Here is a 23,752-nt window from a genome sequence, read left to right as displayed (position 1 = left end):
GTATGAGAGTAACATTGAAGGCTGTTTAAAATCAAACATGAAGAACACATAAACCATCATTTATATTTGCTGCCACAGTCTAAAAATGAATTCAGATTACTTAAAAAAGGATCTCTAATAAAAATGAGAACTTGAATAGTGTCTGATATGAAATGATTTGCACACCCAGTAATCCTAAAGTCTATATCATTATATAAAGTTTATATTTATTGTTAAATGTACAACAGCTTAACAACCTGTGTTCTCAGTACTGTTTCTTATTGTCATGTCTCTCTTATTGTGAGTGGATTTTCATTTTAAAGCAAAGTTATCAGTTGAAATCTGAAAAACATTACTGTTTGGCATTGTGTCTAATCAACTGTTTAATAAATTACCTGAGACTTAACGGGTCTTTTTAAATCATTCACCAAAGCATTTAAATTATACTTACAGGCTAGATGACTTTCTATGCATGTGAACTCTATTAGTCTGTCAGATTGACCAGTGGTCTTGACTGCTCAAAGGTCAGCGGTCACAGTTGTCCTGAATTACCTGTCCTTTTTTCATGTGGACCCTCTGCTGCGTTGTGTGCTGTAATCTTCTTAATGGCTTCATTCCAATATTCTCACATAATATTTTAGATTTATTGACTGTTAGTAATACTACCATGCCAGTAGCAGTTCCGCTACTCCTAAGGTATTCAAAATTGGAAAAATAAATCAATGTAGGGCTTTTCAGGAATCCTTTGTTTCTCTTTGGGGAGGAAAAAACCCTGTTCCTATCTTCTGCCAAGAATATTTGGTTTTTGCAGTTCATCATTTCACTATGGATTTGCCTCACACTTTAGAGATACAGAAGCACTAAATAAGCAGCGGCCTTATTAGAAACAGGGATTTATTTTTGCTAGAGTAATCATAATAATTCAGTTTTGTTTTTCTTATATGTCATGGCTCATTCTTATGGGCACCATACATTGCAGGATCTCGCAATCTGTCAGTGCACTGCGTGATATGCCATCACTGTGGCTTTGCTGTCATTTGTGGTCCACTAAAGTACCTACCAGAGTGCCAGCAGCAGGCTGCAATTCTCCCACTGGAGCAAGTAAGATGGTTGCAGGGATGGGAAATGGGCTGGGGGGAAGGATCCCAGCAGCAGTGATGCATGCTGAAGTCCTATCACCCTTTCCCCACCCTGAACTGTCCCCTGAGTCTACTTGTACTTAACACCAGCAAAACTTCTGGTGTTGGTCTGAGGAGACCCATTGGAGGTTGTGAAGCTTACAGGGAGGTAAGTAAAAAAGCTGTTTAATTACCTCTCCTGGGCCATCTGGTCATGCATAGCATGACCAGCACGTGCTGGTCCCTCATAGCATGCAGCACGTGTTACCTGGGACTAAGTATCACTGAACTCATGGAACTTCTGAGTAGACATGCGTAGGATTGCATTAGAATCCTAAACTGTGGTGAAAATCAGTAGGGAAATTCCTTTGAGTCACGCGAAGGGGACTACTGGTGCAAAACATACTGGCCTAATACTGAAACCATATTATTACTGTGGGAACTTTGTTAATCTCAACATTTGACCCACAGTGAGATCTTCATACATATGTTTATTTAATAATGATATTTATAAACTGTATTTCCAGTTTTAAAAAATTGCTGCCCTTGATGGATTTCATGATATAGAATAGTAACAATATACAGTACATGAAATGTCAATAAAGCAAGTCACAATAATGATACAGCTTCCAAAGATAATAAAATAACCATTTTAAAAATCAACTAAAAGCTTTGACAGAAGTTTAATTGATAGTTCTGTGACTGTACTTAAAGTTTCTTGCTTGTTCTTTTCTGGTGAATGCTTTTCAGCCTTTCAGCCTGAGGAAGTGGATGAGATTCTTGAATGTTTGATGCTGACCCTTTGCTTTCTTAATCATCGCCCATCTTGATTTATTAAATATTCCTGGGGGAGGGGGGCTTGCCCATTTCAGTGGACTTTGTGGGTTCTATCAAAATTGAAAGAAGCCATTGTGCCACTTTTGTTGAACAACTCTTCTTCAGAACTCCTCTACTTTGGATACTTATTGGTCTGTATCTCCCCTTTTTGGGCACTGTGGGTGGTTGGCATCCCAACCATTGATGAGATGTGATAATCCATATGGATTATTTATATCCATTTCGGACTGGTTTCCAGCTTAGGGATTTACCACTTCTTTAGTAGATGAGTCACACCAGGGAATTGACAGGGCCAATTCCCCATCTTTTGGTTCTGTCAGACCTCTCAACAGCTTTCCACACTGTTGATCCAAGTAACCTCTTTTACATTTTGGCTGGATTAAGGCTGGAAGGTACCGTTTGGATCTGGTTTTGGTCCTGCCTTGAAGGTCGTGCTGGGGGTTTACAGTTCAACTCCTTGGCTGTTGACCTGTGTTGTTCCACAGGGTTCAATCTTGTTTCCCAATGGTATTCAACAGCCACATGAAATTGCTGGCAGAAGTTGTGAACGGACTTGTCAGTATTCAGACACCAATATGTGGCTTATATTGCATCTTATTTCAAGAAGGTAGTGGAAACATGAATTGTCTAAAGGCTGTAGTGAACAGGATGAGAGCTAACAAGCTGACTAAATCCAGGTGAGGCAAAAGTACCGTTGCTCGACAGGAAAACCATCCGGTGATTGGTGTTTAAGCTGTTCATGATGGGACAGCACACCAAAAAGATCAGGTTTGCAGTACTAACATTGTTCCTAAAGATTCAGGTTGTGGCAGTGGACACAGTTGCCTTTGTATAGCTTTCAGGTTGCTATTGGCAGGCAAATTTGGGAGCATGTTCTGGTTTTGCTTGATTGGCACTGGTTCCCAATTTGTTTCTGGCATCAATTCATGCTGTTCGTTTTGAACATTGATCAGTGTTGGGAACTCAAGTCAGGTGACTTGAACCTGAGTCACAAAAATTTATGTTTTTGGGTTTCTCTGTGACTCGTGAGTTGCGCGCATGGAAGACTGAAAAAGACTCGAGTCAGTGCCCCCCTGACTTGGCACTCGTTCCTACGTGTGCTGGCTCAAGTTTGCCTATATCTGGGGGTGCTTGCTTACGGTTTTCGCATCGTGGAAAACTTTGTGGGGCCATAATTCTGACTGACAAGCAACAGGGAATTCCAGCCAGGAGGCAGGAAAGGGTTAATGTGAGCTGGAGTGGGGAAGCAGGACTGGGTTCTCTTTTCCTGTCTTTTATAGGAAGGAAAGAACAGATGATCATGAGACAAAGAATGGGCATTCTGATATTTTCATTGGCTGAGGAAGAGCAGGAGGAGGAGCCAAGGGGGGGTTCTTCCTTATGATCTGCTGCAGAAGCCCAGGGAAAGGGAGGATTCAGGGATGGGGGAAGGGAGTTCATAGCAATCACACTTTCCACCATGGCTGGTGGGAAGGGGAAAGCCTCACTGAATGACTGGCTCCAGTGGGATTACTTCTGAGTAGGGTTGCAAAGGATCGGTTCGTCCTGGTAAGCCTCCCAGTTGCTACTCATGACCCTCCTCCCTCTTGGCGCTTCTGTCCCAGCTGTCTCACTCCCTCCCACCCCTCCTGCCCTCTTTACAGATGGGCTGGGACAACAGAGGAGTGTTCAAAGAGAGCTCCAACATACATACTCCCCGGCAGCAGCCCTGTTTTTTCCATGGCAGACTTTTTAAAAGGGGGTGTGTGTGTGTGACTCAACTCAAGTCATTAAAGAGTGACTCAGAGACTCTGAAAGTGCCCCCATTATGACTCTTTTTCTAATTAATTCCTGGGGGCAATGAATCGGTGACTCAACTCAAGTCAAGCCATGCTGGGTTTTCCCATCCCTGACTGTAATGCCTTAAATCAGTGGTTTCCAAACATTTTAGCACCAGAGCCCACTTTTAAAAACAACACTTAATCAGGACCCACCTAGGTTTACAAAATTTTAAACGAGATCTAGAAAGAAATTATGTTTGTTTATAATAACGCAAGCCAACACAGATTTTGCTTCTTTAAACTTTACACCAATTCCTGGGTATATTTGGGGTGCCCATTCCAAAAATGGCATCCGTTTTGCCCTATCACGTCTGAATTTGGAGACACGGCATAGCATCTTTAGTGAGTGGTTCAAGCAGCTTCTGCATGAGGAAGCCTACACCATGGCTTCCTCATGAGGAAGCTGTTTGAACCCTTCATTAATGAGGCTCTACTATATCTCCCAAACTAGACGTGTTGGGGCAAAATGGATGCCATTTTTGGAATCAGCACCCCAAATTCATATCAAATCACCATAAAGTTTGGGAAAAACTTTTCTGACCCTCAATTTTGTAGGCCTGCGTAATCAGAAAAAGACCCTCAAATTTTATTTCTATATTTACACATACTGACAAATAACAGGAGCTCAGCTGCTTGCAAGGCAGTTAGCAGCTATCTTGCAAACAGCAGGAGCTGAGCTCTTTGCAGGATAATTAGCAGCTACAGTATCGTATTTTTCAATAGCCTCATAACATAAGAACATAAGAACAGCCCCACTGGATCAGGCCATAGGCCCATCTAGTCCAGCTTCCTGTATCTCACAGTGGCCCACCAAATGCCCCAGGGAGCACACCAGATAACAAGAGACCTCATCCTGGTGCCCTCCCCTACATCTGGCATTCTGACTTAACCCATTTCTAAAATCAGGAGGTTGCGCATGCACATCATGGCTTGTACCCCATAATGGATTTTTCCTCCAGAAACTTGTCCAATCCCCTTTTAAAGGCGTCCAGGGTAGACGCCAGAACCACATCCTGTGGCAAGGAGTTCCACAGACCGACCACACGCTGAGTAAAGAAATATTTCCTTTTGTCTGTCCTAACCCGCCCAACACTCAATTTTAGTGGATGTCCCCTGGTTCTGGTATTATGTGAGAGTGTAAAGAGCATCTCCCTATCCACTCTGTCCATCCCCTGCGTAATTTTGTATGTCTCAATCATGTCCCCCCTCAGGCATCTCTTTTCTAGGCTGAAGAGGCCCAAACGCCGTAGCCTTTCCTCATAAGGAAGGTGCCCCAGCCCCGTAATCATCTTAGTCGCTCTCTTTTGCACCTTTTCCATTTCCACTATGTCTTTTTTGAGATGCGGAGACCAGAACTGGACACAATACTCCAGGTGTGGCCTTACCATAGATTTGTACAACAGCATTATAATATTAGCCGTTTTGTTCTCAATACCCTTCCTAATGATCCCAAGCATAGAATTGGCCTTCTTCACTGCCGCCGCACATTGGGTCGACACTTTCATCGACCTGTCCACCACCACCCCAAGATCTCTCTCCTGATCTGTCACAGACAGCTCAGAACCCATCAGCCTATATGTGAAGTTTTGATTTTTCCCCCCAATGTGCATGACTTTACACTTACTGACATTGAAGCGCATCTGCCATTTTGCTGCCCATTCTGCCAGTCTGGAGAGATCTTTCTGGAGCTCCTCACAATCACTTCTGGTCTTCAACACTCGGAAAAGTTTGGTGTCGTCTGCAAACTTAGCCACCTCACTGCTCACCCCTGTTTCCAGGTCATTTATGAAGAGGTTAAAAAGCACCGGTCCCAAGACAGATCCTTGGGGCACACTGCTTTTCACCTCTCTCCATTGTGAAAATTGCCCATTGACACCCATTCTCTGCTTCCTGGCCTCCAACCAGTTCTCAGTCCATGAGAGGACCTGTCCTCTAATTCCCTGACTGTGGAGTTTTTTCAGTAGCCTTTGGTGAGGGACCGTGTCAAACGCCTTCTGAAAGTCCAGATATATAATGTCCACGGGTTCAGGGCCTCAGGGCTTGAGGCTATCTTTCCATCATCCTTTGGTAACCCACCAAAAATTAGGTTCCAACCCACAGTTTGGGAACCACTGCCCTAGATAGTTTGGGCCTGGAGTATCTGATGGACTGCCTTACTCCATATAAAAATGCCTGCAAACTTAGGCCATCAGGGAAGATTTTGGTCTGAATTTCATCCCCACCTGAGGTCAGACTGATGGGGATTCAGGACTGGGTCTTCCTAGTATCTGCTCCCTGGCCAAAGAACTCCCTTCTCAAGAGGTCTATTTTGCTTCATTGCTTACCAGCTTCTTGAATGTGGGAAAATTCACTCACGTTAGGTGCCCTCTCATTAAATTTAGGTGTCCTCTCATCTCATTTACTGTCTGAAGACTCTTGCTCTTTAATCATCAAGGAAACTGTGAATTTTTCTGGCATTCTGGCATACCAGTACTGTATAGTGTAACAATAGCAACATAAAAGTGTTCAGAATAAACTGGTTAAGTTAAAAGTGTCCAGCTTTGTACCCTCTCGCCCCCCCCCCACTCCTCTCTTCCAGATTAAGGCATCATTTTTCTTTTAACCTAGAGATACTATTTCTCTTGAAATAGTTGTACACAGATGTTACACTTTGTTAGAGTAAATGACTAGCCTAGTAATTATGGATATTGCCATGATAAAGATGGTTGTATTGAAATAAAAATAGGAGATTTTTTTAAGAAGCTGAAATGCTGAAACTATTATGGTGTCTATATTGTCTGACAACAAGGATTTGATAACTTGGGAGCAAACTAAACTAGACTTCCAAGCTCATTTATGCTATACCCCTTAGTGAACATCTTATTGAATCCTTAATTCTGTGGTAGCAGTTTCTTCTCCTCCTTGCACACCTCAATTTCCTTTCTTTTTCCACCTCCTTTTCATTTCCCATGCCTGCTAATTTATTAGTCTCCCCTTTCATATGAAAATGCTGCATCTTATGTTTAAAGTTATGCAAATGGGTTTTTTTTAAATCTTCTATTGCTGGAGTATCTCTTTCCTTTTGCCTTCAAGGAGAGGAATGGGGTGAAGTACAATTAGAACCTTTCAGTGCAAAAATGTAAAGAGGAAAAATTCAATGGAGAGCCATGAAAGGCTCAGATAAGCCAATGATTCCCAATACTTTTATTTGTGGGGGAGGGGGGAACCTGCTGTCTCTTGTTCTTTTTTTTAATCTTGCACAGCTCATGAAATTTCAGAGCTGAAAGTGATAAAATCAAGTGAAGCAGTTTGTTCCCTAACAAAATACACATAACTGTGTGTCATCTAGCTGATACTTTCCCAAAAAGAGAACATGTGAAAATCCAAGCTATGCCTCTCAAAATAAATTTTGCTGATAGGATCAGAAAATGTTTGCGAAAGCAGGAACTCTGAAAGTTTAGAAGTTCCAATATACAATGTTTAAAAAATATTCCTTATTTTATTTCAAATTTCCCAAAGAGAAGAAGCTACAAATTATTATAGTCTGTCTGTCTTATGATGGGCTCGCAATTGCCCCCAACAGGCCTCGTGGGTGATAAATAAGCCAATCAGCAATACTGATGCAAATGCAAGCCTTCTAGATAGGGTCTCAGCTGGTAGCACCATTTTTAACATCGTGGCTATGTGTATTGTGGGAAGGATACAGCCTTGTAATTCACTTTTTATACAATGACAACATTGTGTAATTTGATAACCATGGCCCCTAAAGAGCCACAGTAGGCACCTTTTAAAATCACATTTTAGAGAGGGAAATAGTTCTGAGACAGAAACTTCAACTTCCAAGATGTTGGAACAAATGGTCAAAAAGCAATGTATATTGGATTCACATTACAATATTTTCATATTTCAGTGGTGGACCTGGAATGGATTACCATTGTAAGGTGGAGTCCTGTGTGTGTGTGTGTGTGTGTGTTAGGCTTTATCTATTACAGGCAGCCCCCCTATATCAGCAGGGTTCTGATCTGGACCCCCACTGTGCAGATACTACAAATGCACAGGTTCTGGGGGACAACTTTAAAAATGTGTAGACCAAAATAGCTTTCCCTGCTATTGCACAGCAAACCGCTGAGCTTTGAGGGCTCCAAGCAGACTTCAGAGCTCCATGCAGCCTCTTCCGGGGGTCACGTGGAGGCCGGTCTCTTCTCCCAGGCTTGCCCCAAAATGCATCATGATTAAAATCCATTGAAAAACAGTAAGCAATATACATAATAAATGGACAATATCAATCAAATCTAATATTAAAGAACAACCCATAACCAAAGTCAGGAATTGAAACACATATCCAACTCAAATTAAAAAAAAACAACTTTATTAGCACCAGTTTAGACCAATGTTGGCAACCTTCAGTCTCGAAAGACTATGGTATCGCGCTCTGAAAGGTGGTTCTGGCACAGCGTCTAGTGTGGCTGAAAAGGCCAATCCGGGAGTGACAATCCCTTCCACACCGGGAGCAAGTGCAGTCTGTCCCTGGTCTGTCTCCCTGGCTATGGGCCTTCCTTCTTTGCCTCTTAGCCTCAGACTGTTGGCAAAGTGTCTCTTCAAACTGGGAAAGGCCATGCTGCACAGCCTGCCTCCAAGCGGGCTGCTCAGAGGCCAGGGTTTCCCACTTGTTGAGGTCCATCCCTAAGGCCTTCAGATCCCTCTTGCAGATGTCCTTGTATCGCAGCTGTGGTCTACCTGTAGGGCGCTTTCCTTGCACGAGTTCTCCATAGAGGAGATCCTTTGGGATCCGGCCATCATCCATTCTCACGACATGACCAAGCCAACGCAGGCGTCTCTGTTTCAGCAGTGAATACATGCTAGGGATTCCAGCACATTCCAGGACTGTGTTGTTTGGAACTTTGTCCTGCCAGGTGATGCCGAGGATGCGTCGGAGGCAGCGCATGTGGAAAGCGCTCAGTTTCCTCTCCTGTTGTGAGCGAAGAGTCCATGACTCGCTGCAGTACAGAAGTGTACTCAGGACGCAAGCTCTGTAGACCTGGATCTTGGTATGTTCCGTCAGCTTCTTGTTGGACCAGACTCTCTTTGTGAGTCTGGAAAACGTGGTAGCTGCTTTACCGATGCGCTTGTTTAGCTCGGTATCGAGAGAATGAGTGTCGGAGATCGTTGAGCCAAGGTACACAAAGTCATGGACAACCTCCAGTTCATGCTCAGAGATTGTAATGCAGGGAGGTGAGTCCACATCCTGAACCATGACCTGTGTTTTCTTCAGGCTGATTGTCAGTCCAAAATCTTGGCAGGCCTTGCTAAAACGATCCATGAGCTGCTGGAGATCTTTGGCAGAGTGGGTAGTGACAGCTGCATCGTCGGCAAAGAGGAAGTCACGCAGACATTTCAGCTGGACTTTGGATTTTGCTCTCGGTCTGGAGAGGTTGAAGAGCTTTCCGTCTGATCTGGTCCGGAGATAGATGCCTTCTGTTGCAGTTCCAGTTTAGACCACACTTTCTGAAAAACACTCTTAAAAAAAAAAAGCGCCTCTTTCTTTAAAAGCTGCCAGAGCGGGCCAGACAAATTTCCTCCAGTTTGCAAAGTATTTTCTGAATGTTTTTAGAATTACTCTAATTTTTCCAAAAATGAATACTTAAAGTCTTTAGTCTGAACCCTAAGTTAGAATGGGGAAATTTTTCTTTGTCCTCTCTCATTGTAGTGTTTAAAATGTTAACAAAATAAATTTAAAAATCCAGGGGGTGGGGTGGGCGGGGGCTGGTGGTCTATCCTAGGTACCAGCTTTGGTGGTGCGTGACACCACAAGTTACTAAAATCACAGTGGTTAGGAATAATACCATCATGCATTGGATGCAGAATTTACAGCAGAAAGCAATGAAAAAACAGGAATGAAATATTACCGACGCACCCCCCAAATAAATGCACCAGACTGCGGCTTGGGTTTAAAACTGGGCCACTTTATTGATCTTTAACATTACAGCAGGGTGACTGGGGTGGTTGACTAAGACACCCAGTCCTAAGTCGTGCGGGGTCGCTAATAGGGGGAAACGAACCTAGTCGTCTACCTCCCCCAAGGTCAAAGGGCGAAACCGTCCGACTCGAGGCTGTCACCAGACCAACGGCCTAGGACAGTTTGTCAACGTCGCCCAGATGGATAAAACAGCAGGACTGGAGGCCCGCAGGTCAAGCCTGCCAGGAGTGCTAGTCCAGTCAAAGGGGCTTGCCAGCCAGCCTCTTTGAGCCGGGAAAGCATCATGTGAGCGGTCCTGGCTCACCCCTTGACCTTGCTGTCTTAGACGGACACTGGGGTGTGTCTACCTACCCTGACCCCGCACGAACCACGCAAAGTGACCAAATACTTCTAACGATGGAACCCTAGCCACGACAGTCCGGGGTAGGACGCCAATCAGGATGTCGGCAAAAAATTCCTACCCGGCCCCACAAGGCGGCCAGCTAATCTCAGACTGCCGAACGGGCAGGAGGGCGGGGTCACCGCTTGCTCCCGGACTGAAGGCTGGGTCGGGCACCACCCGACACCGGCCTCTTAGTCCCGCCCTACATAGCGGGCAGGCCAATAGCAGCAAGCCCCCAGCCTGTCAGCATCAGGGTGGGGGCCCGGTAATCTCCGTTAGCGCTAAAAGCGCTAACGGTCCTTTCTATCAAAAGTTATGGCCGAAAAACCAGAAACCAAAAAAGCATGGAACCCTATGGAAAGTGAAACTGAGCCATATCACACTTTAACTCATGAGTAGGCAAACTTGCCTTAGTCCATTGGAAAGGGCAGACTGAGAGGAACCCAATGACACTAGAATGGTCCCGATCTGATGAACGCAGGCCCCCAAAAGCACATGAGAAGGAAGTCCCTCCCTCCAAACTGAAAATTGTAGTGAGCCCTATGAAAAGCAAAACTAAGCCACATGGTTGTGTTTACTCATGAGTAAGCAACCATGCCTTGGCTAGTGGTCAGGCCAGGCAAAAGAGAATGCAAGGCCACCAGAATGGTCCCAATATGATGAACATAGAGCTCAACAAATGCTCCAAAAGTCAGCCCCCCCCCCCAGTGAAAAGAATAAAATAAAAGGTAAGGTGAATTTATTTTTCTAATTTAGACTTGGAAAGCTGGGTGGGTCCTGATAGTGATCTGATTTAAATATAATAACTAAAATTGAACTGGGCACTGGGTAGGGCTGATAATGTCACTGATTTTTTTTTTTTTTTTTGTGGAGGGGGTGTTATTGCAGGCAGGCTACAGAGAAAATTCACTTGGTGGAACAGGGCTGGCTTCCCCTATTTGTTTTTCTTGAATTATTTATAATTTATTTTAGTTCACTTGATGATGTCATTTCTAGCAGGTCCTGGTTACATTGTCATTCTAAAAAGTGAGACCTGGTGCTAAAATTAATGAGACATCCTGGTTGGTGGGGGGGGGGGGCATTAACATCCTAGTGACCAAAATTGTGGACATTGTAGCTTTTAGGAATAATACCATCATGTTATATACCATTTGATGCAGAATTTCATCAATTGCATTTATTTTCTGGCCGTTATTATTCATTTTATGTCATGACTATTACTACCTCTCAGTCTCACCTACCTCACAGAGTTGTTGTGAGGACAAAATAAGGGGAGGAACCATGCACACCACCCTAAGCTCCTCAGAGGAAGGATGGTATAAAAATGTGAAAAATTAATTTATGTCATAGTGGGGTGACAAAAATTTATGGGCATCGGGTGTCAAAATGACCTAGCTATGCCACTGCTTCATTTTTACTCATTTTCATAGCAAATGAGAATTCTGCTTGATCACCCTTATTCTTACATTATCATCAGGACCAAAACAGGCATCCATACTCAACAAACACGTTCTCCCCAAACATTCCAGCTGAGTGAGGCTCCACTTCCATGCAGTGATAACAAATGAAGCAAAGAGGGAAGCATCATGATGATAGGCTTTGCCTCCGCTCTACAGGTTTTCTTTTGGACATCTGTAAAGGGACCTCTGTGCATAAAGCTGTATGTGGAGCTCATCTATAGATGTTCTAATGTATGTGTCAACAGCGGGAGACACTTTCTGCCTTACCCCACATGTTATGTGAAAAGTGCAGTCAATGGAAGTAATCACAAGAGCATATACTACCCTCTGTTAGGTGTGGGGGGTTAATTCCAGCTGCTTTTATACCCTAGACTCCAGTATGTAAAGTGAACCAAAGCAAAAAGGATAGTTGTTCCAGTCACTTCTTGTTTTCTCAGGTTTAACTCTGAGTATGGGAGTCTCTAGCAATCCATTTCTTCCCATACTTGGTATGGAGAAGGGTGAAGGAAAAAACTGGTGCCATTTTCACGTTAGTGTGAGTCAGGCATATAGCTCATCAGTATGAGAGAACAATTCTTACATCTAAACCAGCTGTAAAACCTGAATTAAATAACCTGGATTAAAATATGTGTGTAAGATTACAACCAAAATTACTTTTTTAAAAAAAGCTCTGACAGCCCTGACAATCAGTAATATAGAATTATTCAGAGGTTTTCACAACATTTCACAGATTCCTACTTATTTAAATATATTTGCAGTTATTCTTCTACCTACAAAAAAAATGTGTGGGGTGTTATATACTTCACTAAAAAATTTTAAGCTTCCACAAGAACAATAAGGTTTAGGACACAGACAGTAAGATTTACAAGAGTTAGTTTTGCAACCTTGAACTCTAACTGTTTAATACTCAGAATTGGAATTTTAAAAAAATCTTTTTGTGATTTTTTTTAAAGCTTAAGCGAACATTGGTGTAGGATCTCCATGGACTAAATGAATTGGACTCTAAACTTTTATCTGGATCTATGGAGCTTGGATATAAATTGAAAAGATCATAGCTATAGGGAGAAGACCTGTACTGTAAAGGCCTTTCTGCATAGATTATGAACATCATAACTCCATTTTTTTTTTCAAAACTTTAGTTATAATTGGACCCAATGGGGGGCTCTCTCTTTGATCAGATCACAGTAACGGTGACTTTACACTGGAAAATGTCACTACTGTGAAGGTTTATCACCTGTAGAGCTGGTCTTTTCTCTGATGCCATGTTCAGTTCTCATTAGCATTATTCAGAGTTTAGTTGTTAATTAGATTGATGCTTCAATTACAGTCCTCATTGACAAGAATAGCCATGCCCGCTTGCATGAAGAAACAAAAGGATATTCATTCTTGGATTGTTGTGGATTTTTTTTTAAACTGACATCTGTTTTAGTGATGCACTCTCATGTCCATAAAGGGTAAATATAGTGGCTGCAGTAAAACATATTTCATGTGATGCATACTAAGATATTCACAACCGTGCACATAGAAAGCTGAGAATTGCTAATGCAGTTTTACTGCTAATGCAGTTCTGTTATGAAACAATGCATTTTATGATTCTGTAAATGTGTCTAATTTATGCACCTGTAAGACCTCTTCCACAATTTTCTTAGTTTTCAACCATGTTTCCATGATTTCAGAGCCTTATATGTGCTTCAGGGTACATCAAACTCATACATATGCAGTTTGACCCATTCCTTTGGGGGGGGCACACACTACTGCACATATGTAAAGGAATGCATATACAGATACTCCATTCCAAGTAAAAGTTCAGCGATTATATGCATGATATGCATATCAAAGTTTCCATCACCACAGGAAAAAAAAATCACTGTATTTAGACCAATGACAGAAATACTGTATAGCACATGTTTTATTTTAACAGAAGAAGCGAACACATTTGAATAGGCACTGAGTTGCACATGTGTCCAGTAATCCATCATGTTCAGGTTTCTTGCAGAGCATAACCTCACAGGATATAGTTTTTTACACTTCTGGTATTACGTTTGAGATGTGCAAAGCTGTTTGTGAAATTGTTTGCATTTGTTCCTAGGGAATCTTTTTCTCTTGGTATAATATTATGGGTGCCTTCAGTATATGAAAGGACAAAGAGGCTGAACAGACACTGTTCAAGAACCAAGGCTAGTTCAATTTGGAAAACATACTTTATTGTACTGGCTGGGCATTCAGGCTATGTTTCAGTTCAGTTGATTCTGGCATTACTATTTAGTGTAAACAAAATTCAACATTTACTTAATCAAGTAATTCCAGAATTAGCTTCAAACCTTTTTTCAAGAGAAAGTTCTTTAAATATAATTGTTCTTTTTTGCCTCTAATTTATTTGTGTAATGAATATTTTGAGGTACTACTATGTGAAAGAAGCTAGCATTAACAAAGAAAATGAGATACTGAAAAAGAAATTGATTCTTTCATCATACTGATGCTCTTTCTTTTAAAAGAGTATAAACGATATCTCCTTGTCTTTATTATAATAATTCCAAATATATTGAACACTCGACTTTACAGACTAATGAGGGCAGGGGATGTGGTTAATGCCAGAATTCAGATAAATCTGAATACCACTTTCCCCCATTAATCCATTGAACTCCTACAGTAGAGAGCTCCTTCAGGGCTTCTGCTCTGCTCTCCACTAGGGTACTCCAGGAATGAAGGACCTCTCCATCCTAAAGTGCCCTGCTGGATAGAGGAGCAGCCGCAGTGATGGAGCTCTCTAAAGTAGGCCTGGGAGTCAGGCTCAGCTACCTTCCAGGGCTTGTGCTGCAACTCTCCTTTTTGAACAGGGCACGCTAGAAATGGAGAGTTGCTCAAGAAGTAAATTCTAGTTGCTGCTTCCTAGATATTTACCTATAAGGCAAGAAATTTCTACCAATAAATCAAGCATAGATTGTATCTTCCTCTTATCTTTGGGCACTCAAGGGTCAGGACTGTTCAGGCATGTCATGGCAGCCCGGAGAAGCCACAAGGAGCTTTAAAAGTGTTTGAGGAGGGTCTGTGAAGCAATGAGGAACATTTTGAGTGATTGTAGACAGCTTACGAACATACAGCTTTGTTGACATCTGTCAAAGACTCCATTTTAGAGTCTTCTGAGCATGCTCATTAATTCCAAGCCTAGAAGTGCCTCTTAAAATGACAATGAACTGTATAAAAAGTTGTCTGGCCGCAATGGAAGCAGGGTGTTGTGCTGAAGCTGTTTGGGTTGCTTTATATTGGTGCTGCATTTGTTTTGGAAGGTTTTTAAAAATGCTTTTTTTCAGTTTCAAACATGGATTTTTGTTTTTGTTTTTAGCAATTCAATGCAATGTTCAGTTTTGTTGCTTTGGGGGGGCGGCACACAGTACTACAGAAGCACCTTGCTAATGTCTTCAAAAACAGTGGCGTGGCTCAGATACGTTCCCAGCTTTCAGTCAGGGTCCAGGGCAAGCTGCAGCTTCTCCTCACAATCACCATTCCCCAAGTTTTATCCCCAACTTATCCGAGGGTCATGGAACATTCCATGATTTTCCACCGAGAACTTGTCCTCGACTTATCTGTGAGATCCCCTTAGGGGCGGGTGGCTGCGGTGCTTCTCTGCATTACAGAGGTCCTTTAGCATTCTGAGGGAACTCTGTAATGTTTGGGTAATGGACCTCTTGGACCTCAAAAATGGTCTGTTATCTGAAGTCGGTTGAAATTGAGGTTGTTAAATCAAGTGTTTTGTATATGTTCCCCAAGTGAGCTAACAAAGTTGCTATAATAAAAACCTAGAAAAGTTAAGCCTTTCCATGTTGGTCTATCTGGACCAACACTCTGTTTTGAATAGCAGTAGGCCAAATGGCTCTGGGCAGGAGTCGTGTCATGTTGCCAGATCAAGCAGTGGCCTAGGGTCCATGCCCAAGAAAAGGCCCACATGCCCGGGCTGACCTATGAACCCTTAGTACTGGTAGTAGTGGAAGTGTCCAAAGGTAGTAGGTAAGGAGCCTAGTTCAGGACCTTGTCCCAAGGCCTCCAGTGGTGCTGGCACTGCTTCTGGGAGCTGACAAGCAGGATATGAGATAAACAGCATTCTCTTGTTTGTCCACAGTATTAGGTATTCAGAAGTATACTGTTGCTGAACATGGAGACTGTATTTACCTGTCATAACTAATAGTTGTTGTTGCAACTGTTCTTCATGAATTTTCTAATCATCCGTCTAAGCCTGTAACCAGTGCTTTGGGCAGGGAATTTGCTAGCAGTCCAATCTTACCTAAATCCCTCTCTGCTGATGTGGCCACATCACTGGAGCATCCTGTGGGGAGGGGCCAGTTGTGGAGGTCTCCTCTGGGTAAGAGATCATTTTTTTCCTTGTTGAGGGTAAGCCCTCACTGTCCCTCTGGTGCTGGCTGGACCTGTGCCAGCTGCTTTGCTGTGCAAGTCCGAGTGGACCCAGGAAAACAGATCTAAGCCAGGAAGGAGGATGGAATATTGGTGCACTGCTTCTGCTCATTTCCCAGCCTCAGTCCTTCCCCCACCCTATTCTATGCATCTCTGCCTCCCTCCCACCCCATGCTGACATACTGGCACCAGAGGTCATTGAGAGGCTGCTGGCTTATAGTGGCAGCCCAGCTGCGCTAAATGGCATGTGACAGCCATAAAGGACCTTGCCCTCCCAGAACTTCTGACAGCACAAGACTCTCATAGGATTGAGCTAATTATAGGTTTATATATAGAGAGATTATATAGCGATAATTCCCTGGGGGCTGGGGATAAGAATAGGCCCTCAGTTTGGCTGTACTTGTCGTAAGAGGCGACTAAACAGCCACCGGGTAGATGGGACTCGTCAGCCTGGGAAGGCAGCTCATCTGAGAGAAGGAAAACTCTGATCCCAAACCTCCACTGCCTTGTGGCTACATCCAGTTATGGAAAAGGCTTCAAGAGTCAACCTCGAGGCAAAATCCGGAGCCAGAGTCCCTGAGGCAGTTCATGGCTGAACACAGTCACGTTCTGGCAACTCCTGCGACGCCGCTGGAACCAACCGTATGGGCTTCTGCCTTTCCATTGGACCATTTCAGCGACGTGGAGAGGGGGGATTTGCTGCATGGGTAACAGCCTATCCTCCATACCTACTTTACCCAGGCTTCGTGCACTGGAGAGGACACTCTGTTCCAGAACCACCATTCAGAGCGTGATACCATAGTCTTCCGAGACTGAAGGATGCCAACATATAGCGATATCATTTTCTCATAGGATTGAGTTAATTATATTTTGCATTTTTTGGTCTGTCCAGAATCTGTTGCCAGTCACTTTTATTTCTTGTTCTAATGTCCCACTTAGGGCTAAATATTAACCAACTTTCCAGCACTGGCATAGCTGTGCCAGTGGGATGTGTGCTGCGTGCTGCATCCTGCAGTTGGGTGGGACTCATGGAGGCCTCCTCAAAGTAAGAGAATGTTTGTTACCTCGGAGCTGCATTGCCCTTATATCAGTGCTGGAAAGTTGGTTAGGATTGCACCCTTAATTGCTTTCATTCCTGAACTAGACATGTTCATGCTTTTTCTGCTAGGAAAGGTGCTCCAATTTCTCGAACTTTTTGGCTGCCCTTTTCTCTACCATATCCCATTGTATGATACCCTTTTTGAATATGCTAGCTGACTGACATTAAAAAAATACAAAGAAGGCCTTGTACACATATATTTGAAAAGCATGCTCTGTGGTAAATTTATTTCATGCAGGCACTTATTGATTGTTAAAATTAAAATTAGGTGGTGCTTAACTGCAGAAGCAAACAGCGGTTAGGCAGTTACAGCAGATACAGCAATCATAAGATCAAAACATAATGGCTGCCATCTAGGAGAGTCAGTACGAACTCATAGTGGGGCTTTCCTGTAATCTCTTGTGGAAAAGGAAGGGACCCGTGTGCTTGCAAATGTGTTTCCTATAGCCAGCAATGGAAGCTTTGTGATTATATGGGGCTGTCCAAAGTGATAAGTTGAGCTCCTCATGTACCTCCAAACTAAGCTTTTGTAGCACAAATGAAAGATATCCAGTTGGCTTTGTCTTAAACAAGTAGACACATGTTATGATTGCAAGAAATCTGCAGGAAAAGTGACTCACAAGCAGTTTACTGTAAAATAATTAAAGCTTATTTATGTCAAGAGGCCTTTGGGGAAAAAAAAAAAAAGAGAGCATAAACCAATTTGCATTAGCACTTTACTATCATCCCCTGCTTTCATTTCAATTAACAGACCAGCAGGTGTTCTTTGCAGTTAAAAAGATAAGCTATCAAGGAAAAGGATGAATTTTTGGCTGACCGCAGACACCATGGTTTGCCTGCTGATTGGGTTCATACCTCCTTGTACCAGTTTCTGAGGTGTTAATTTAACTGTTCCTCTCTGTCACGCAGGTCTCGACCTTGAAAAATAAACTGAAGAAGCAGTCTACAGCTACGGGTGATGGAGTAGCCAGGGCCTTCCTTAGGGCACAGGCAGCGTTGTTTGGATCATACAGAGATGCACTAAGATACAAACCTGTAAGCAATTTCCTTGTACAGTTCAAGTATTCAGTTTTTCTTGCCTTTTAAGACTGCAAATATTGTTAATTTCTGCAAGGAGGAGGACTTGGCAATATAACCCGATATGGAAAATACTTTGTGTGGCCTTCATGTGCAGCCAGTTCCCATTGATGGTTATCGAAGGCAAAGAGCAGTGAGCACTATCTGTGCATTAGAGCCAACAAAGGGCAAAATTCTTGGTGTGGTCACGGATTTCAACATCCAGTTAAACAACTATCATAGCTTGAACATTCTATAAGTTTTGTATCTCCACATTCTATAAGTTTTGTATCTCCACATTTAGTGCAGATGTAATGCTCACAAATGTAGCAATAAACTGGTTAATACATGGAAAGGGAGGGGCACTTCGGAGAGAGAGCAGATATGAATCCAGAGGCTAGATCCTAGCTCACAAACTAGGATTTTCAGGGAACCAATCTTAACAGTATATTTAAAATGGGCTTCACTCAGGCAGTTCATACATTAAGCCCTTAGTTACTGGATGTTGTGGTAAGTGATTTAACTTTAATTCTGTTATTTACGCCTCAAACAGACTGTGTTTAAAATGATCTGGCTACAAAGTTGACATGTTATTTGTTGGGTATGTATCTGTTGTATGATCTAAGTAGCTTGGACCTCAGCACTGGTCACAAGGCTCAGGATGCTGCTAGAAGTGAAAGAGAGATGTTGAGGATATTGACTGAGGGCCTTCCAGTAGTAGAAAAACCCAAGCAGCCCCAAGCATGAACAGAGGAGGGAGTTAAAAAGGAGAAGGCTTCCTCTTTCTTCCCAGGATCACTGGCTGCCACCCTCACCGGGTGGATGCTAACTCTCTACTTCGGTTGCAGGGAAATCTTTATATACAGGCACTTCTGGTCTCCATCCCTCCCTTCCTGCCCTTATCCCTGTATAAGTACTGCTCCCTGATCCTAAAGGGAGCTTCATCTCCAAGTCTGTAGCTCTGCTGGCAGGTCATTGATGCTGCAACTGCATGGCTGCTCTGTCAGTCAATTTTCTGGAGAGAATGGGCCTGTCTGCAACCTCTCCGCCTCACAGCGAATATGGAGGGTGGTTGCTGTGTCATGTGCCAAGTGTGTCAGCTGTCTGAGCTCACCCCGGTGAGCCCAACAGTGACTGTGTTGCTGTTTTGGGCTTGAGGGGTGGACATTGTTGCCTGGCTGCCCGGCGATGGTCAGGTCGCAGAGATTAATGCTGGCTGTCAGGGGCTCTGCAGGATGGTTCACGGGGACCAGAGGTGAGGACAGCCTCAACATCTGTTCTTCTAAAGCAGGGGTTTCAAAACCCAGGCCTGGGGGCCAGATGCGGCCCACAGCTAGCCTCTATCTGGCCCGTGGCTAGCCTTTGGTCCCCTGAGAGACTCTGGCTCCCTTGACTGAACATGACCAGAGCTGTGCTCCAGTCATATCTGGAGGGTGTTCTGAGGGCCAGGGAGACTGCTTACAGCTTTTCCAGACCCCAGAACACCTTCTAAAAGCCTAAAAACATCACTTCCTGGTTTTCCTGAAAACTGGAAGTAACTTTTTTGCGCATTCTGAAGGCCTTAGAAGGCTTTCTGAGGGTCGAGGAGGCCTCCACTTGGGGGTCCATTTGAGTATGTGCTTTATTTTGTGGTGTGTGTTGTTGTTTTGAAGAATCCTTGAAATTTGAGCCCATTCATTCATTTATTCATTAATTTTATATTTAAAATTTTAATTTTTCCGGCCTTTGACACCATGCCAGATATTTGATACGGCACTCTGCTGTCTGGAGTTTGGAAACCCTTGTTCTAAAGTTTGTCTTCAAATTTTAAAGCTCTTAATTGAAAGTTAAGTGTTGCCTCCAGCAAACTGCTTAACCATGTTTTTAATGTACATTTAAGCTTTGCATAATAGTCACAGACTCCACTTCTCACAGTCCACTGTTACATATTTTTTGTCTATATTCCCTATATAAAATACAAACACATACTCCTGCCAACTGAGAATAGCACTTATGGTCTATAGTTCATGAAAATGTACAATAAATTTCTTAGTTTTTAAAGTGCCACCAGACTCTTTATTAATGATATGATAAATCAGCTTTTGATTGTGTCAACTAGCTCCTGCCTGCCACAGAACATTTGTTCTAGTAAAAAGGAGTAAAATTTAGCATTTGTTTTTCAGGATGCTTGTTTTGGAAACAGAGTTGTCAAAAGTACTACCGGCTTCTGCATTTTTTGTTTCCATTATAGGTTTCTGGTTTATAGTGCTTCTCTTCTATGGGGAGCCCAAGGGTCACCATTCAGAAAACTACATGAATAATTCTGCATTCCCAGCAGGGTTTTTAACTTGGTTTTTTCAAAGTGTAGTCCCCTGTGCTCCTGACAAGCTTTTTTTTGAAATTTGGGGAGATTTGAAAGCAGTTTGTGATGGAAACACAAAAGGCTGGTGTTCAAAGGAAGAAACAACCAAAAGTTCTATTAAGCACACCTACATGTGCTTCCTTGATTATTTCAAAAGCGTTTAACTATCTGGAAACCTTTTTTCAGATTAATGAAGACAGGTGTGCCAACTGTACAGATGCATATTTTCTAGTACCCATCCTTATCAGTGTCCTGTTGTGCTCCTTGGGCAGAGGTTGCAGGTGTATTTTTTAATTGGTTAGCATGAACTTCAAGAGCATACACCTTTCCTTCTCCAACCCCTATTATTGCCTATCCGAATAATGAATGTTGCTGCATGTTGTTTGCATTCCATATTAAAAACTATACTGTTATAATCCCTGCTGATCCAAGGCAATGATTTTTGACGATAGGAATGTTTTAAATACACATATTTAAAATATTTCTGTGGCTGTTATAATTGCTTAAATGCCAGAAGGTATGTAAAAACAATTGAGAGTCCAAAGAATGTATGGAGTACACCAGATAATGCAAGTGAATAATTCCCTCCCCCTCCCTATACTGAAAGACATGTAATGCTCCTGATTTCTTCAGACGTACCAGGCATTGGGTGAACTCACCTGAAAAGGATTCAAAAGCATATCTGTGACATTCTCAAGTCTGAAGTAGAGAGTATCTTTCTAGTTATTACATATGAAGAAACACATGCATGTGGTTTTGATCAGTGGTCCTTTCTAGAATGCTCCTGCTGAGGTTTTTCCTCAGCCTACTACTTGAGATCTTTTCCTCAGGAGATGACAGAGATTGAAGCAAGCATCTCTATACAGGCAAAACATTTACTCTCCCACCAGTCCAGTGTCTTTCTCTAAGTGAAAATTGGCTGAATTGAACTTCTTTGAGAAAAGGCCAGCTAAATTGTATCTAGTAGTTGGCAACCTTCAGTCTCGAAAGACTATGGTATCGCGCTCTGAAAGGTGGTTCTGGAACAGCGTCTAGTGTGGCTGAAAAGGCCGATTCGGGAGTGACAATCCCTTCCACACTGGGAGCAAGTGCAGTCTGTCCCTGGCCTGTCTCCCTGGCTATGGGCCTTCCTTCTTTGCCTCTTAGCCTCATACTGTTGGCCAAGTGTCTCTTCAAACTGGGAAAGGCCATGTTGCACAGCCTGCCTCCAAGTGGGCCGCTCAGAGGCCAGGGTTTCCCACTTGTTGAGGTCCACTCCTAAGGCCTTCAGATCCCTCTTGCAGATGTCCTTGTATCGCAGCTGTGGTCTACCTGTAGGGCGCTTTCCTTGCACGAGTTCTCCATAGAGGAGATCCTTTGGGATCCAGCCATCATCCATTCTCACGACATGACCGAGCCAACGCAGGCGTCTCTGTTTCAGTAGTGCATACATGCTAGGGATTCCAGCACGTTCCAGGACTGTGTTGTTAGGAACTTTGTCCTGCCAGGTGATGCCGAGAATACGTCGGAGGCAGCGCATGTGGAAAGCATTCAGTTTCCTCTCCTGTTGTGAGTGAAGAGTCCATGACTCGCTGCAGTACAGAAGTGTACTCAGGACGCAAGCTCTGTAGACCTGGATCTTGCTATGTTCCGTCAGCTTCTTGTTGGACCAGACTCTCTTTGTGAGTCTGGAAAACGTGGTAGCTGCTTTACCGATGCGTTTGTTTAGCTCGGTATCGAGAGAAAGAGTGTCGGAGATTGTTGAGCCAAGGTACACAAAGTCATGGACAACCTCCAGTTCATGCGCAGAGATTGTAATGCAGGGAGGTGAGTCCACATCCTGAACCGTGACCTGTGTTTTCTTCAGGCTGATTGTCAGTCCAAAATCTTGGCAGGCCTTGCTAAAACGATCCATGAGCTGCTGGAGATCTTTGGCAGAGTGGGTAGTGATAGCTGCATCGTCGGCAAAGAGGAAGTCACGCAGACATTTCAGCTGGACTTTGGATTTTGCTCTCAATCTGTATCAATTAAATTGTATTAAATTGTATCAATTTCTGATATAATTATAAAAACTGTAAGTTTCCAAAACCTGTCTAACAGTCCAATCCTATGTATGTTTAGTCCCATTTGTAGAACTTACTTCCAGATAAGTATACATAGAATTCCAGTCTTAGTCTGCAATCCTATATGCACTTTCCTGGAAGTAAGCCCCATTGAACGCAATGAGACTTAGGTCTGAGTAGATATGTGTGAGATGGCACTGTTAGTGAATTTATGGCCTTAATAATTTTTGCCCTGAAAACAACAAAAGATATGTGTAAAATAATGGAACAAAATAAAACATAAGTGCCACAATGTTTTCTTTGTGTAAACTATGATCTCATTTTTGTTTACATTTTTTTTCATTAATACATATACATTCAGCTACCTTGAAAACTTTGTGTTTCATTCTGCTCTTAGATTGCCATACTGTTAGGATATGGCAGTAAAAGTATAACTTCATTTTCTATACATAAAGACTGTACAGACCTACTTATTGTTTCTGGTTTCTAGTATACAATTCCACTTGGGGAAGAATCCAAATTCTCTTACTCCCCCTGTACCCTTTTATTACATCTGTTTGTGTTTTGAAGTGTATTAAGTGTGTGTATGCAATATCACAAGTTTTGTTTCTAAGTTAAATTGCAGCAGATTACTATAAGTAGCAATGCCCACCACCCCCATAATGTTATTTTCTTGCTTTTGAGTTTGACTTTTAAGACTTCTATCGCACGTACAATTTCATTAAGTCAAATCTAGACTCCACTGTCCCAAAGATTTAGGTTATGTCTTTTTGCTTCATCACCATAGAGATGAAGACTGAATGCATGTGCTCAACACTTATTTTAAAAAAAAGTCAGTTTTCATTTTCAATTTCTCTAATTTTTCAAACTCTAATCACCAAGCCTTAGTGTTACTTAAACAAGGCTTTCTGTGGGTACATTTTTTTAAAGTTAAGCTGTGGGTGGTTTTTCCTTTTCTTGCAAAGACCTTGGTATCTTTTGCATGGATTTATCTTTTTCTTGGCTTGCTTTCTGAAAGTTTGCCAGACTTTTTAAAGTGCAGTATAAATCATGGTAGATGTTTACATTATTTATAATCTTTTAATGATATATGTTTTTTAAGAGAGGTGATTTCTTTAGTATAATAGTCAGGTTTTTTTCCTTCATGCTTTATCATGAAGAATTACACATTTATCACACTTTATGTTTATTTTCCTCTCAAGATGCTTCACAAATTAGCAAGTCAATTTTTTGGTGCCTATTTGCTTGATAAGTT

At 42.6% G+C, this 23,752-nt stretch overlaps 1 protein-coding gene across 2 annotated transcripts in view; it reads left to right on the top strand.

Moving 5' to 3' along the window:
• DENND1B (DENN domain containing 1B) overlaps nt 1-23,752 on the top strand; it is a 251,161-nt gene that overhangs the window by 166,973 nt on the left and 60,436 nt on the right. For both annotated transcript variants that reach the window (XM_066623653.1, XM_066623652.1), the window contains one exon: nt 17,968-18,093. In XM_066623653.1, the coding sequence (XP_066479750.1) occupies nt 17,968-18,093 (126 nt within the window). The remainder of the gene's footprint in view (nt 1-17,967; nt 18,094-23,752) is intronic.

The sequence above is a fragment of the Tiliqua scincoides genome, chromosome 4 (genome assembly GCF_035046505.1).
Source record: "Tiliqua scincoides isolate rTilSci1 chromosome 4, rTilSci1.hap2, whole genome shotgun sequence".
Classification (NCBI taxonomy): Eukaryota; Metazoa; Chordata; class Lepidosauria; order Squamata; family Scincidae; genus Tiliqua; species Tiliqua scincoides.
The sequence above is the reverse complement of the archived record's forward strand: the minus strand, read 5'-3'. Positions and strand labels throughout refer to the sequence as shown.